The 15,784-nt window shown below is 44.0% G+C and overlaps 1 protein-coding gene across 6 annotated transcripts in view; it reads right to left on the reverse strand.

The window, feature by feature from the left end:
- Positions 1–15,437, reverse strand: part of LOC110495112 (myosin-10) — a 99,601-nt gene extending 84,164 nt beyond the window's left edge. For all 6 annotated transcript variants that reach the window (XM_036949466.1, XM_036949464.1, XM_036949468.1 and 3 more), the window contains exons 1-2: positions 15,271–15,437; positions 13,082–13,458 (exon numbers count right to left, since the gene is read on the reverse strand). In XM_036949466.1, the coding sequence (XP_036805361.1) occupies positions 13,082–13,426 (345 nt within the window). In that variant the 5' untranslated portion in view covers positions 13,427–13,458; positions 15,271–15,437. The remainder of the gene's footprint in view (positions 1–13,081; positions 13,459–15,270) is intronic.
- Between the last annotated feature and the right edge of the window lie 347 nt (positions 15,438–15,784).

The following is a 15,784-nucleotide window of genomic DNA, read 5'->3' on the forward strand; positions in this document are numbered from 1 at the left end:
CTTCCTTGGCCGACCACTGCGTCTACGCCCTCAACGTTGCCCGTTTGTGCTTCTTTGTGCTTCTTCAAAAGAGCTTTGACAGCATATCTGGAAACCCCTGTTTGCCTTGAAATTTCGGTCTGGGAAAGACCTTGCTGAGACACTGGCTTGTAGGCCTCTCCAGGTCTCACACTCATTGTGAAATTTGGTGGAGGATCTGTGATGATCTGGAGGTGCTTTAGCAAGGCTGGAATCGGACAGATTTGTCTTTGTGAAGGATGCCTGAATCAAACCACGTACAAGGTTGACCTGGAAGAAAACTTGCTTCCATCTGCTCTGACAATGTTCCCCAACTCTGAGGATTGTTTTTTCCAGCAGGAGAATGCTCCATGACACGCAGCCAGGTCAATCAAGATGTGGATGGAGGACCACCAGATCAAGAGCCTGTCATGGCCAGCCCAATCTCCAGACCTGAACCCCATTGGAATGTGATCAAGAAGAAGATGGATGGTCACAAGCCATCAAAGAAATCCGAGCTGCTTGAAGTTTTGCGCCAGGAATGGCATAAAGTCCACCCAACATCAATTTGAAAGACTGGTGGAGAGCATGCCAAGACGCATGAAAGCTGTGATTGAAAATCAGGGTAATTCCACCAAATACTGATTTCTGAACTATTCCAAAGTTAAAACATTAATATTGTGTTGTTTAAAAATGAAAATGAACTTGTTTTCTTTATTCGAGGTCTGACAACACTGCAACGTTTTTGTTATTTTGACCAGTTGTCATTTTCTGCAAATAAATGACCTAAATGACAATATTTGTATTTTGGGAGAAATGTTGTCAGTAGTTTATATAATAAAACAAAAATGTTCATTTTACCCAAACACATACCCATACATAGTTAAACCAGATCATTTTGCAGTGGTCTCTTCATTTTATCCAGAACTGTATATATAATATTCTCTACAAAATATCCTCTATATAATATCTATATATACAGTGCATTCAGAAATTATTCAGACCCCTTATTATAAAATGCATTAAATATTTCTCCCCTCAATCTACACACAATACCCCAAAATGAACAAGAGAAAACAGGTTTTTTGAATTATCTGCACATTTATAAAAAAAATAATAATAAACAGAAATAACTTATTTACATAGGTATTCAGATCCTTTGCTATGAGATTCAAAATTGAGCTCAGGTGCTTCCTGTTTCCATTGATCATCCTTGAGATGTTTCTTCAACTTGATTAGAGTCCACCTGTGGTAAATTCAATTGATTGGACATGGTTTGGAAAGGAAGACACCTGTCAATATAAGGTCCCACAGTTGACAGTGCATGTCAGAGCAAAAACCAAGCCATGAGGTTGAAGGAATTGTCCGTAGAGCTCCGAAACAGGATTGTGTCAAGGCACAGATCTGGGGAACGGTAACAAAAAATGTCTGCAGCGTTGAAGGTCCCCAAGAACACAGTGGCCTACATCATTCTTAAATGGAGGAGTTTGGAACCACCAAGACTTCCTAGAGCTGGCCTCCCAGCCAAACTGAGCAAACAAGGGAGAAGGGCCTTGGTCAGGTGGGTGACCAAGAACCCGATGGTCACTCTGACAGAGCTCTAGATTTCCTGTATGGAGAAGGGAGAACCTTCTAGAAGGACAACGATCTCTACAGCACTCCAGCAATCAGGCCTTTATAGTAGAGTCGCCAGACGGAAGCCACTCCTCAGTAAAAAGCCCATGACAGCCCGCTTGGAGTTTGCCAAAAGGCACCTAAAGGACTCTCAGACCATGAGAAACAAGATTCTCTGGTCTGATGAAACCAAGATTGAACTATTTGGCCTGAATACCAAGCGTCACGTCTGGAGAAAACCTGGCACTATCCCTACGGTGAAGCATGGTGGTGGCAGCATCATGCTGTGGGGATGGTTTTCAGCAGCAGGGTCTGGGAGATTAGTCAGGATTGAGGGAAAAATGAACGGAGCAAAGTACAGAGAGATCCTTGATGAAAACTTGCTCCAGAGTGCTCAGGACCTCAGACTGGGAATTTTCACCTTCCAACAGGACAACGATCGTAAGCACACAGCCAAGACAACGAAGGAGTGGCTTCGGGACATTTCTCTGAATGTCCTTGAGTGGCCCAGCCAGAGCCCAGATTTGAACCCGATCCAACATCTCTGGATACCTGAAAATAGCGGTGCAGCAACGCTCCCCATCCAACTTGACAGAGCTTACGAAGATCTGCTCAGAAGAATGGGAGAAACTCCGCAAATACAGGTGCCAAGGTTGTAGCATCATACCCAAGAAGAATCGAGGCTGTAATCACTGTCAAAGGTGTTCCAACAAAGTACTGCGTAAAGGGTCTGAATACTTCTGTAAATATGGCATTTTTATTTTTTTTATAAATTAGCACAAATTTCTACAAACCTGTTTTTGTTTTGTCATTATGGAGTATTGTGTGTAGATAGATGAGGGGAAATGTAACGGTTCTCTTGTTGTGAAGTAGAAGCGGACCAAAAAGCAGCGTGGTGGTTGTTCATTGTATTTTAATGAAGACACGATACATGAACAAACTAACGAAAACAAGAAACGTGAGAACTCAAAACAGCCCTATCTGGTGCAAACACAAAGACAGGAACAATCACCCACAAACACACAGTGAAACCCAGGCTACTTAAGTATGATTCTCAATCAGAGACAACTAATGACACCTGCCTCTGATTGAGAACCATACTAGGCCGAAAACATAGAACTGCCCCACAACATAGAAAAACAAACATAGACTGCCCACCCAACTCACGCCCTGACCATACTAAATAAATACAACACAAAGGAAATAGAGGTCAGAACGTGACAGTACCCCCCCCCAAAGGTGCGGACTCCGGCCGCAAAACCTTGACCTATAGGGGAGGGTCTGGGTGGGCGTCTGTCCGCGGTGGCGGCTCTGGCGCGGGACGCGGACCCCACTTCGCCATTGTCTTAGTCCGCCTTATTGTCCGCCTCCGTGGCTTACTCACCATGCCCACCACTCTCAATGACCCCACTGGACAGAGGGGCTGCTTGGGACAGAGGGGCAGCTTCTCGGGACAGAGGGACAGCTGCTCGGGACAGAGGGACAGCTGCTCGGGACAGAGGGACAGCTGCTCGGGACAGAGGGACAGCTGCTCGGGACAGAGGGACAGCTGCTCGGGACAGAGGGGCAGCTGCTCCGGGCGGAGGGGCTCTAGCAGCCCCTGGCTGACTGGCGGCACTGGCGGCCCCTGGCTGACTGGCGGCCCCTGGCTGACTGGCGGCACTGGCGGCCCCTGGTTGACTGGCGGCACTGGCGGCCCCTGGCTGACTGGCGGCACTGGCGGCCCCTGGCTGACGGGCGGCATTGGCGGCCCCTGGCTGACGGGCGGCACTGGCGGCTCCTGGCTGACGGGCGGCACTGGCGGCTCCTGGCAGACGGGCGGCACTGGCGGCACTGGGCAGACGGGCGGCACTGGCGGTGCTGGGCAGACGCGCGGCACTGGCGGCGCTGGGCAGACGGGCGGCACTGGCGGCGCTGGGCAGACGGGCGGCACTGGCGGCGCTGGGCAGACGGGCGGCACTGGCGGCGCTGGGCAGACGGGCGGCACTGGCGGCGCTGGGCAGACGGGCGGCACTGGCGGCGCTGGGCAGACGGGCGGCGCTGGCGGCGTTGGGCAGACGGGCGGCGCTGGCGGCGCTGGGCAGACGGGAAGCTCCGGCAACGCTGGGCTGAGTAGCTCTCCTAGCGCCGAACAGGCGGGAGACTCCGGCAGCGCTGGAGAGGAGGAAGGCTCTGGTAGCGCCGGAGAGGCGGGAGACTCCGGCAGCGCTGGAGAGGAGAGAGCCCCTGCAAGGATGGGCCGGAGAGACAGCCTGGTACGGGGAGTTGCCACCGGAGGGCTGGTGCGTGGAGGTGGTGACGGATAGACCGGGCCGTGCAGGCGCACTGGAGCTCTTGAGCACCGAGCCTGCCCAACCTTACCCGGTTGAATGGTCCCGGTCGCCCTGCCAGTGCGGCGAGGTGGAATAGCCCGCACTGGGCTATGCAGGCGAACCGGGGACACCGTGCGCAAGGCTGGTGCCATGTAAGCCGGCCCAAGGAGACGCACTGAAGACCAGATGCGTAGAGCCGGCTTCATGGCACTTGGCTCGATGCTCACTCTAGCCCGGCCGATACGCGGAGCTGGAATGTACCGCACCGGGCTGTGCACCCGCACTGGGGACACCGTGCGCTCCACAGCATAACACGGTGCCTGCCCGGTCTCTCCAGCCCCCCGGTAACCACAGGAAGTTGGCTCAGGTCTCCTACCTGGCGTAGCCATACTCCCTGTTAGCCCCCCCCCAAGAAATTTTTGGGGCTGACTCCCGGGCTTCCATCCACGACGCCGCGCTGCCTCCTCATACCAGCGCCTCTCCGCTTTCGCCGCCTCCAGTTCTTCTTTGGGACGGCGATATTCTCCTGGCTGAGCCCAGGGTCCTCTTCCGTCTAATTCCTCCTCCCATGTCCATACCTCCTCGCGCTGCTCCTGCTGCTGCTTTCTCCGTTGCCCATTACCACACCGCTTGGTCCTGTTGTGGTGGGTGATTCTGTAACGGTTCTCTTGTTGTGAAGTAGAAGCGGACCAAAAAGCAGCGTGGTGGTTGTTCATTGTATTTTAATGAAGACACGATACATGAACAAACTAACGAAAACAAGAAACGTGAGAACTCAAAACAGCCCTATCTGGTGCAAACACAAAGACAGGAACAATCACCCACAAACACACAGTGAAACCCAGGCTACCTAAGTATGATTCTCAATCAGAGACAACTAATGACACCTGCCTCTGATTGAGAACCATACTAGGCCGAAAACATAGAACTGCCCCACAACATAGAAAAACAAACATAGACTGCCCACCCAACTCACGCCCTGACCATACTAAATAAATACAACACAAAGGAAATAGAGGTCAGAACGTGACAGGAAAACACTATTTTATACATTTTTGAATCAGGCTGTAACATAACGAAATGTGGAAAAAGTCAACAGGTCTGAATACTTTCCGAATGCACTATATACATAATATAAAGCTCTCAGAATAAAATGAATATCTCCCCCTCCAAACTGTGTCAGGGTGTAATTGTCTAAAATAGAAATACACTTCTCTGCAGGCAGCACATGCTGCTTCTAGGCTGTCATGACATGCTAACTACTAATTACAGCAGTCTACTTCCCCCCTGGTAACTCATGCATTGCTTTACTTGATCTGAGGAAATTTGAAAAAATAACAAACTATGATGCCTAAGGAGGTTCAAACAAATGTTTTAAAAGGGTTGGAGGGAGAGAAAGAGATGGAGGGAGAGACAGAGGGAGAGAGCGAGAGACAGTGAAATGGAAGAGCGACAAAGGCCTCCAGATTAGATTTGGGCAGTATACCGTATATACGTATACTGGGGTATATGGAAATAGTTCACAGTAGAGGTCGACTGATTAATCGCAATGGCCGATAATTAGGGCCGATTTCAAGTTTTCATAACAATCGGAAATCTGTATTTTTGGGGGCCGATTTCCGATTTTTTATTTTTTTATTTTTATTTTTTTATACCTTTATTTAACTAGGCAAGTCAGTTAAGAGCACATTCTTATTTTCAATGACGGCCTAGGAACTGTGGGTTAACTGCCTTGTTCAGGGGCAGAACGACATATTTTCACCTTGTCAGCTCAGGGGATTCAATCTTGCAACCGTACAGTTAACGAGTCCAACGCTCTAACCATTGCACGCAGCCTGCCTGTTACGCGAATGCAGTAGAAGCCAAGGTACATTTCTAGCTAGCATTAAACTTATCTTATAAAAAACAATCAATCATAATCACTAGTTATAACTACTAATCCAGTTTAGCAGGCAATATTAACCAGGTGAAATTGTGTCATTTCTCTTGCGTTCATTGCACGCAGAGTCAGGGTATATGCAACAGTTTGGGCTGCCTGGCTTATTGCAAACTAATTTGCCTTAATTTTACGTAATTATGACATAACATTGAAGGTTGTGAAATGTAACAAGACTATTTAGACTTAGGGATGCCACCCGTTAGATAAAATACAGAACGGTTCCGTATATTTCACTGAAATAATAAACGTTTTGTTTTCTAAATGATAGTTTCCGGATTTGACCATATTAATGACCAAAGGCTCGTATTTCTGTGTGTTATTATGTTATAATTAAGTCTGATTTGATAGAGCAGTCTGACTGAGCAGCAGCAGGCTCGTAATCATTCATTCAAACCGCACTTTTGTGCGTTTTGCCAGCAGCTCTTCACAAGCACAGTGCTGTTTATGACTTCAAGCCTATCAGCCTAATGGCTGGTGTAACCAATGTGAAATGGCTAGCTAGTTAGCTGGATGTGCGCTAATACCGTTTCAAACGTCACTAGCTTTTAGATTTGGAGTAGTTATTCTCCTTGCGCTGCAAGGGCCGCGGCTTTTGTGGAGCGATGGGTAACGCTGCTTTGAGTGTGGCTGTTGTCGATGTGTTCCTGGTTCGAGCCCAGGCCCACGAGGAGCGGGACGGAAGCTATACTGTTACACTGGCAATACTATAGTGCCTATAAGAACATCCAATAGTCAAAGGTATATGAAATACAAATGGTATAGAGAGAAATAGTCCTATAAATACTATATTAACTACAACCTAAAACCTCTTACCTTGGAATATTGAAGTCTCATGTTAAAAGGAACCACCAACTTTCATATGTTCTCATGTTCTGAGCAAGGAACTTAAACGTTAGTTTTTTTACATGGCACATATTTTACATGGCACATACATGGCACATATTGCATATTGGCACATATTACTTTCTTCTCCAACACTTTGTTTTTGCATTATTTAAACCAAATTGAACATGTTTCATTATTTATTTGAGGCTAAATTGATTTTATTGATGTATTATATTAAGTTAAAATAAGTGTTCATTCAGTATTGTTGTAATTGTCATTATTACAAATATTATTATTTTTTTTTTTAATCAGTTGATTAATCGGTATCGGCTTTTTTGGTCCTCCAATAATCGGTATCGGTATCGGCGTTGAAAAATCATAATCGGTCGACCTCTAGTTCACAGGATGGTTTTTCAATACCGTCATTGCCATTGAAACTATTTCTTTGAAGTTTAACACATTTGAGTATTTGTAGCTACTTTAAGTAAATGCCTGCACTCAACTTGTGCAATCAGTTAGGAGATCAAGACTGCGTTCTTAATTTCACCTGTCACATTTTTCATAATGAAGCTTACCGGTAGTCCCCAGTCACGTGGTATATGTTTACAAGCACAAAACAACGACAGACCGGAGCCTTGTGAGTCACACGCAGTCGTGCAGCACGCGCCAGGTAATGTAGTTACATTCATAACTAAATGTTTGCCAGCTAGATATCTTATAACTAAGTTAACTGTCTAAAGGTTGCTAAATGCTCTGCAGTTCTGCATTTTGTTTGCTAATTTAGTGGTTCGCTTCTTCGTTTGGTAACAACAGAGAATCCCCTCCCGGATCAAGAGCAGGGTTTCCTTTAGGAAAATGTGACCCTGGACATTTGACGGGCACCATTTTAATTAACCAGGACATTTGATAAATTTCCCCGACCCATATCCATTGGGTGCGTAACCTGATTAGGGCGTGCTCAGAATGACAGAAACCCCATTTAGATTATGGTCATTTATCTTAACAGAACACGCAAGTTGAGGATGCAACGACGTGCGTCCTTCTTACTGAATTCCACTGCACACTTTGAAGATGTTACATTTACTTTTCCTCAGCCAACAAGATGCGTAACGAACAGCAAAATCAAAAGACCCTGTCAATCTACTACTCCTCATACTAGAAAAATTGACCTATTCTATTGGTCAGCTTGTCGAGAAAGAAATAGCACAAAAAGACTGACAGTTGTGGGACGATAGATCCCAAATTCATACAACCAGCAGGAGGCCTAGGCCTAGAAACAATTCTAAAGCAATGAGTCTGATGCAACAGATCAGAACATTTAGCTTAAAATGTCAATAAACAATGATTTCTTCACATTATAACCACAGCAATGTGCCCAGGGCAGTAGGCTACGTGTGAAAATTGGTTTCATAATGCAATTAGTGGTAAAATACAGTTAGAAATGTAGAAATTGGGGGAATTCTAATATGCAACAACTAGCATGGGTTGCTAAAATGACTAGGATTGTCCCTTTGGCTACCGGACAATGAAAGAAAGTTGAAAACCAATAGAACATGAGAGAAATAGGCTACTGGTTTCAATGGCATATGGAAGTCTTTATAAAACAATACACTACTGGTTTCAATGGCATATGGAAGTCTTTATAAAACAATACACTACTGGTTTCAATGGCATATGGAAGTCTTTATAAAACAATACACTACTGGTTTCAATGGCATATGGAAGTCTTTATAAAACAATACACTACTGGTTTCAATGGCATATGGAAGTCTTTATAAAACAATACACTACTGGTTTCAATGGCATATGGAAGTCTTTATAAAACAATACACTACTGGTTTCAATGGCATATGGAAGTCTTTATAAAACAATACACTACTGGTTTCAATGGCATATGGAAGTCTTTATAAAACAATACACTACTGGTTTCAATGGCATATGGAAGTCTTTATAAAACAATACACTACTGGTTTCAATGGCATATGGAAGTCTTTATAAAACAATACACTACTGGTTTCAATGGCATATGGAAGTCTTTATAAAACAATACACTACTGGTTTCAATGGCATATGGAAGTCTTTATAAAACAATACACTACTGGTTTCAATGGCATATGGAAGTCTTTATAAAACAATACACTACTGGTTTCAATGGCATATGGAAGTCTTTATAAAACAATACACTACTGGTTTCAATGGCATATGGAAGTCTTTATAAAACAATACACTACTGGTTTCAATGGCATATGGAAGTCTTTATAAAACAATACACTACTGGTTTCAATGGCATATGGAAGTCTTTATAAAACAATACACTACTGGTTTCAATGGCATATGGAAGTCTTTATAAAACAATACACTACTGGTTTCAATGGCATATGGAAGTCTTTATGAAACAATACACTACTGGTTTCAATGGCATATGGAAGTCTTTATAAAACAATACACTACTGGTTTCAATGGCATATGGAAGTCTTTATAAAACAATACACTACTGGTTTCAATGGCATATGGAAGTCTTTATAAAACAATACACTACTGGTTTCAATGGCATATGGAAGTCTTTATAAAAGTAATTGCCTCCACAGATATGGTCAGATTTGCCTAGGTTACTTTGAAGCAAACTATTTTCAACACACAATATAAAATTAATGTGCAATGATTGGGCTTATAAAAGCGCTGTCTGACAGATTTACCGTTCAAAAGCTCTGTATCTGTATGCTATGCATGTGTGCTAAATAAGATACATAACAAATATACACAAGCGCCAATTTCATCAAACTAAATTATGCAAATGAACCTATAGACCAAAAAGCATGACAAGTCAAATGTATTTACATCCACTAGTATTTCCATCAATGAATAGGCTAAAAAGCATTATTTCGCTATGGGAATTTTTTTAATCCTTGCCAAAGACAGGCTGTTGCCGATTTTATTTCTCTGCTTTTCAAATTTTTTTATGGGCTATTACCTGCTAACGGAGACCCTTATCAAGAGCCTTGCTGTCTAATTTTTGTTTTGTTCATGCAGCAAACTGTGAGTAGCATTTTTTTTGTTACTTGTAAAACTTTATTAGCAGGGATGGCTGTCCTGCCAATAGTTTAGGATAAAATGTATAAAATGTTCGCAATGCTCTCGTTAGCATTTAGTTAGCATTCCCTATGGGATTTTACATGTACCTGTTAGCATTGCTAACCTGCGGATTAAAGATGTTCAGTTGAGTAGCCTAGGGGTAGCCTAGTGGTTAAGAGCATTGGGCCTGTAATTGAACGGTTGCTGGTTCGAATGCACGAGCCGGCAAGGTGAAAAAATCTGCCGTTCTTCCCTTGAGCAAGTCAGGTAACTCCCAAAAAAACAACTGTTCCCGGCATGCATAAATAAACCGAAAGTAGGCAAACTATACACATTTCAGAAACCAAGAAATGGTGACTTCTGCATAGTGCATCTTTAAATGTGCAATACACATTTCGGTTGAATGTATTCAGTTGTGCAACTAAGTATCCCCCCTTTCCCTTTTTGAAAATAGCGCCCTTAGTGTTCAGTGCCGGTAATACCGAATATCCCAGGATGGCACATAGCCGGTATGACAATCTGGATACCGCCCAAACCAAATACAGATCTAGCGAACTTGACAGTAGGGCTGTCTCTGACAAAAAAAAATCTTGGTCGACTGAGAGTCATCTGTAGAACGTGTATTTTTCCATATATAGACACACCCTATGTCTTTGAATAAAATCCAACTATATACACTGAGCTTGTCTGATGCTTTAAGCATACTGTTTGATTAAATAATTAAGACACAAATAGCTCAAGAGGGAGCCCGATGGCCACGCTGTGTTAAAAACAAATGACAGCGAGTGCCTCTGTAAACAGGCACCGCAGCACAGCAAGTGTTTATCGCGCTGTCCGTGCTGAATCTGCCACATAATTACAGCCATTTAGTTTCTTACTTGTTTCTCTGGCTGAAAGGTTCTGTTACCAAAATACCTCATTTGTATTAAAAAAAACATGACCTTTTCCCGCCATCCCTTGCTCTCTTTACGTGAAACATGTATAACTGGCATGCACGTGACCAATAGGTCCTGACCTATAGCCTATCACAATCACATCAATACATTTGTTATAACAAACTCAGAACATCGTAACCCATGTGACAGCAAAATGGATGCGGAGGACATGAAAAAGAAAACGGGGGAATTGCTCTGGAGGGAAAGGGGAAGTCAGATGTGTGGAAGACATTTGACTTAGTCGTGGAAACTATTGGAGAAGAAGAAAAAGGAGGGGATATAGGAACAAGTGCTGTGTGAGTATTGTGTACCAAACAGCTGCTTTTAGATCACAGTATTATCATTGTTTCGGAGCGAGAGCTAAATAAGAACAAGAAAATCAAGAAAAAGGAGGCTATAGGAGCGAGAGCTGCATGCACATTATGTGTGTCAAACAGGAGCAGTTAGATTACCATATCATTTTTCTGCCCGTTTGGAAAAGTGTAAACAACAGTAAATATATTAAATGTAATACCAGAGTCTGTTCTAACAAAAAAAAACGTCGTAAAGATTTTATTACAGCATAGCAAAGATTAAAAACAGCTGAATTTGTGACATTTCTTTATTCTACATTTTAAGGTTGCATGAGGCTTGGTGGTCACGAAATCAGTAGGCTATTAAACAAATACTCATTCTGACAACAGAAGCAGGATTTGTCTTATTGGTTATATAATGTAGATATATATGGATGATTTATAAAGCCAGGCACGTTTAACAGTTAGGCTATTGATTATAGACTTAATAAAGTTGGGGTTTCCTCTCTCCTCAATTTTCTTAGACAATTAAGGCAAGGGCTGCTTCCTTATGTCCTCACTCCGCTGCTGCCTCCGCCACATTGTTCTCAACACCAACATGCTGGTTAACTACGCCATTATGCACTAAGCAACATATAGAGAAAGGCGCCAATTCAACAGCGCCCTGAAGATTACGTTTCAGAACCACGGACAGCGACCGCTATCCCTCACCGGAGAAAGCACATTTGTTATAAAATAATATATTTATTAGTGTTGCACCATTATTCTTAAATTATATAACCATTTACAATATCAGTAACACGTCTCATAAGAGTGATGGGCTGTGCCATCTCTGTGGACAGGTGAAAAATAGACAGGTGTCTTGTGCACCATGAAAAACTAAATCTATTTACGACCAAACAATCGACCAGTTGACTAAATGTGGTCAGCCCTACTTGACAGGGAGTTATTTTTTAATCAAGTAGTGGATTAGGTACAGTACTACTGAAGGTTGAAAATATGCCAGTTATTCTGTGCCAGCTGTTGCTTATCTGCAGGGAGACAAAGAGCCCTGTGAAGGCGGTACAGTTAGTCTGTGTGAATGACTCAGCACGAGCCTCCCTCCCTGGCTGGCTGATTACTGCAGATCAGGCCCATTGGCAGGGAGCCATTACATTAGCACTACTAGCCACATGGATGGATGGAGCACTGACAGGGCCTCGCTAAAGCCTGGTGCTCACCTAGCAATCCAGCCCCTGCCAGGGAGTGTGTTGGACGGGGCATGGGGTTTGGGTCGAGAGGCCTTCTTGTCATTTCTAGCAGGTCAGTTACTATGACAAATGGCCCACTTTGTTACTAGTAGGGATCATCAACATTTTTTTATTGACCAGATGGTCACGGGGCTGGTACATAATTACAAATAATTTGAAGCAAGAAGCTCAAACCGATATAATATTTGACTAAAACATAATAATTTAAAACCATTCCTATATGATTCCATGTTTCTCTCTATTATGTGTGGGAATACTTGAACAGATTTCCAAAATTAAAATCACTTGGAGTTGATTTCCTGGTGTTTTAAAAGTATTTTAGCGATGTCCAACAATAAAACAATAAAACCTCTGCTTCATTAACATCCCAAAATGACCTCATTCCCGAGCTGTCCTTCTGCCTCTTATTGCAGCCACCTGGGGAGAGAACCACAGGAATAGCTGGTGCTGTGGAACTGTGGAGGCAATCACAGTTGTCCTCCCTTCTCTCTGGGTCTCAGGCGGCTAACTGACTTTCCATCTATTCCAGGAATGCATGTCATGTCACTAAGTGGGTCGTAATCACAAGGGAAACGCTGGTTATCTGGGACATTGCTAATGCCATTGCCAACTTATTAGAACCCTGGGATATGGTGGTGTAACTAAGGACAAATGGTTTTGGGGGTCTCTGTGGGTTTGGTATTGGACAATGCTGATTGATGTGATGGGCAGTTGGGTACAATATACCAAAAAGGGAGGGGAAAGGCTACTGGTTCACTACATTAAGATACCAATGTAAGGTAAATAAGCCTACACCTGGTTTTCTCAAGTCAGAAGTCAAAAGCAGGACTTCTATCCTACTTACATAGATGAGGCCAGAGTAGTAGCGGTCCTTGAGGTTGTGCAGCACTGAAGCCTCGTTCAAACACGTGAGCTCAGCCATGTCCTCCACCTTACTGAACTTGGGAGGGTTCATCTTCTGGATATCGTCCTTGTTCACTATGGCCTTCTTGCTGTTCTCAGCTAGCTCCACCACCACCTCGTCGCCGCGCTCCTCGCGGATGCTGGCCGCCTCGAAGCCGTGGCGCTCCGAGGGGATCCATACGAGCTTCTTGGCCGTCCAGTCGGCCTGCGTGGCCGGGTTGCAGACCACGGCGCGGTCCACGAACAGGTACCGCTCCGGGTCCTCCTGCCCGTTCCGCTGTGCCATCTCTGAGGTACAACCAGAACACACTAGGACACCTGGAGGGGAGACACAAACAGTTAACACATTGGTTGAGTTATACCCATTATTTAAAAACTCAGGTCGACCCCTAGCCCCTACCGAAGCTCTCCTGTAGATCTAATGATGAATGTGATGCCCAGGGGTAGTTTGGGATACAGAGTACCAGTAATCCTCCAAATCTGGAGCTTAAATACCAAAACAACAGACAGCTGAGCTGAGTTCTGAGGTCTCCTTGTAAATCAGACTCTCTCCTACAGTAACACATTCCCAGTCCAAGTACAGTACCCTCAGTGTCCCTCTCACCAACTCCCTCAAAAAGAGACTTTCCTCAGACAGCACACATGACAATTATCACCCTGATGTCTGAGCCAAGCTATGTGTGGGTAGACTAGAGACTCTCCCTCTACAGAGATAGATCCACGGTCTGTCTGTCATACACTGCATATGTATGACTTCCAGTTCAGCTAGGCTAGGGATTGGAAGGGAGAGCCAAGAGGGAAAGCTGACCCTAGATCAGTGTTTGGAGAACACTTCAGCCTCCTTCGCACCATGACTGCAGAAAAACAACATAATATATCCTTGCCTGAAGCATCCACGGAGGAGTGGAGGAATTGCAGTCTTCCATGAAGCCCAGCCCTGCTGAAATGCTTCACAGACCACCACCACCAGCTTCTGTATCAGTATCTAGTGTTTACAGAGCCTGATTAAGCTGACTAGACCAGAATAAATAGGAAGAAGCAACCAAGCACACTTCCTGATCCAGGTAGTAGCCAAGCGTGCCATGTAATTTCTTACTGTGATAAGAATGATTGGGATATGATGTCATCAACTCCGATAACACTATCTTATTGTAATAGTCTATTACTGCTGACATGAGCTATTCAGCATTTCTAGACTGATAGTGGGAACATTTTCTGAAAACTATATGAACTTTTGATAAAGCCTATGGCTCGAGTAGATTAGGCTGTACTTGAGAATATTGACAGAAAATCAAGAGATGTATTGACGCCGCTCACACAACTGGGCATGCCAGCTTCAGCTGATGACGGCAAGCAGGGTGTTTACACGGTGTTGCTTCAACCCGAAACTGGGCCAGATCCCTGGATAGAGGGATCAGGGTGCAGCTAAGCGTACTGTAGTGCCACTGCATCCCCTCTCTACGTCTCAGAAAACCGCTATGATATCTGACCGCACGCCAAACAAGTCATCCAGCCAAGGCATTGCCAGCCTTTGTTGAAATTACCAAGCCCTTCGCTGATAAACTTGCCGAGTAAACCTGGTTAGAATAAAATGCATTGCCCACATCACACTGTTTCTTGCTGTAATGTTAGCTAGGTAACGTTAGCTAACATTGTCGGGCAAGCTCTGTATTTAGCTGCATTGGTGAGCATAGTTTATACAATATTGAATTTCTAAATAAAAGTTCAACTTCTATTATCATAACCGAGCAGTACATGAATGTGTTAAAATACCATATGTTAAGCACGAGCTAAAGCAATTAACATCCAAAGGAGTTCTGATGCAGTTTAGGGTCCTCGTGCTGCATGCACCATCACTGAAATGTATAGCTGGAAAGACATTTTAGATTGTTCCTATAATGAGCATATCAATTAGTTTGCTATTATTAAAACGATCACTTAATTCAATTGATTATTTTTTTTATCTAGAAAATGTCATTGAAACAATTGAGCATGTTAGCTAGCTAGCTAGTTTGGAGTCAACTATCCAGCAAGGTTGAGGTCTTCCATCGTTGAAAAGTCATGGCAAAATAATCCGTTAGCCAGCTAGCCACCCCGGCATCCCTATGAAAACGACTCTAATAAACTCACCTGGTGCAGATGATAGTGAAAGTCAGACACTTTTATGAATATACTGATGGTAAGCAGAACAAAGTAATATTCCTCAGAATTCTTTGAAATTTCTGCAAATATTCCCTTTTTTCGGCCGCTTCTCATCAATGGTACACCCCCACCATCCAACTTCTTCTCAACCAAACTCGCCATGCAGCACTTTTCTATTCCCGCCTCTAGGACCAGACGTGCGGCACACCCACTATCCAAAGATCAAATATGATTGGATTCCACCGCCTGAAGTCTACAAGCGATTGGTTGAAATTCCGCCCGTTTGAAAACCTTGATATTCTTGATTATCCGCCCGAGTCATAACGTTTCACCTGCAGACGGGTGGATGCTGCCATGATATACTTGCAGTGAATAAATTGGATAATAATTGGATAATATCAAACGAAAAAGGCCCATTCACTGGTCTTTGACATGTCCATCACATACCACATCCTCTGAATATGAATTCTCCATCCCATCAATTTGTTTGCACCAAGTTAAA

This window comes from Oncorhynchus mykiss, chromosome 17 (genome assembly GCF_013265735.2).
Source record: "Oncorhynchus mykiss isolate Arlee chromosome 17, USDA_OmykA_1.1, whole genome shotgun sequence".
Taxonomy (NCBI): domain Eukaryota; kingdom Metazoa; phylum Chordata; class Actinopteri; order Salmoniformes; family Salmonidae; genus Oncorhynchus; species Oncorhynchus mykiss.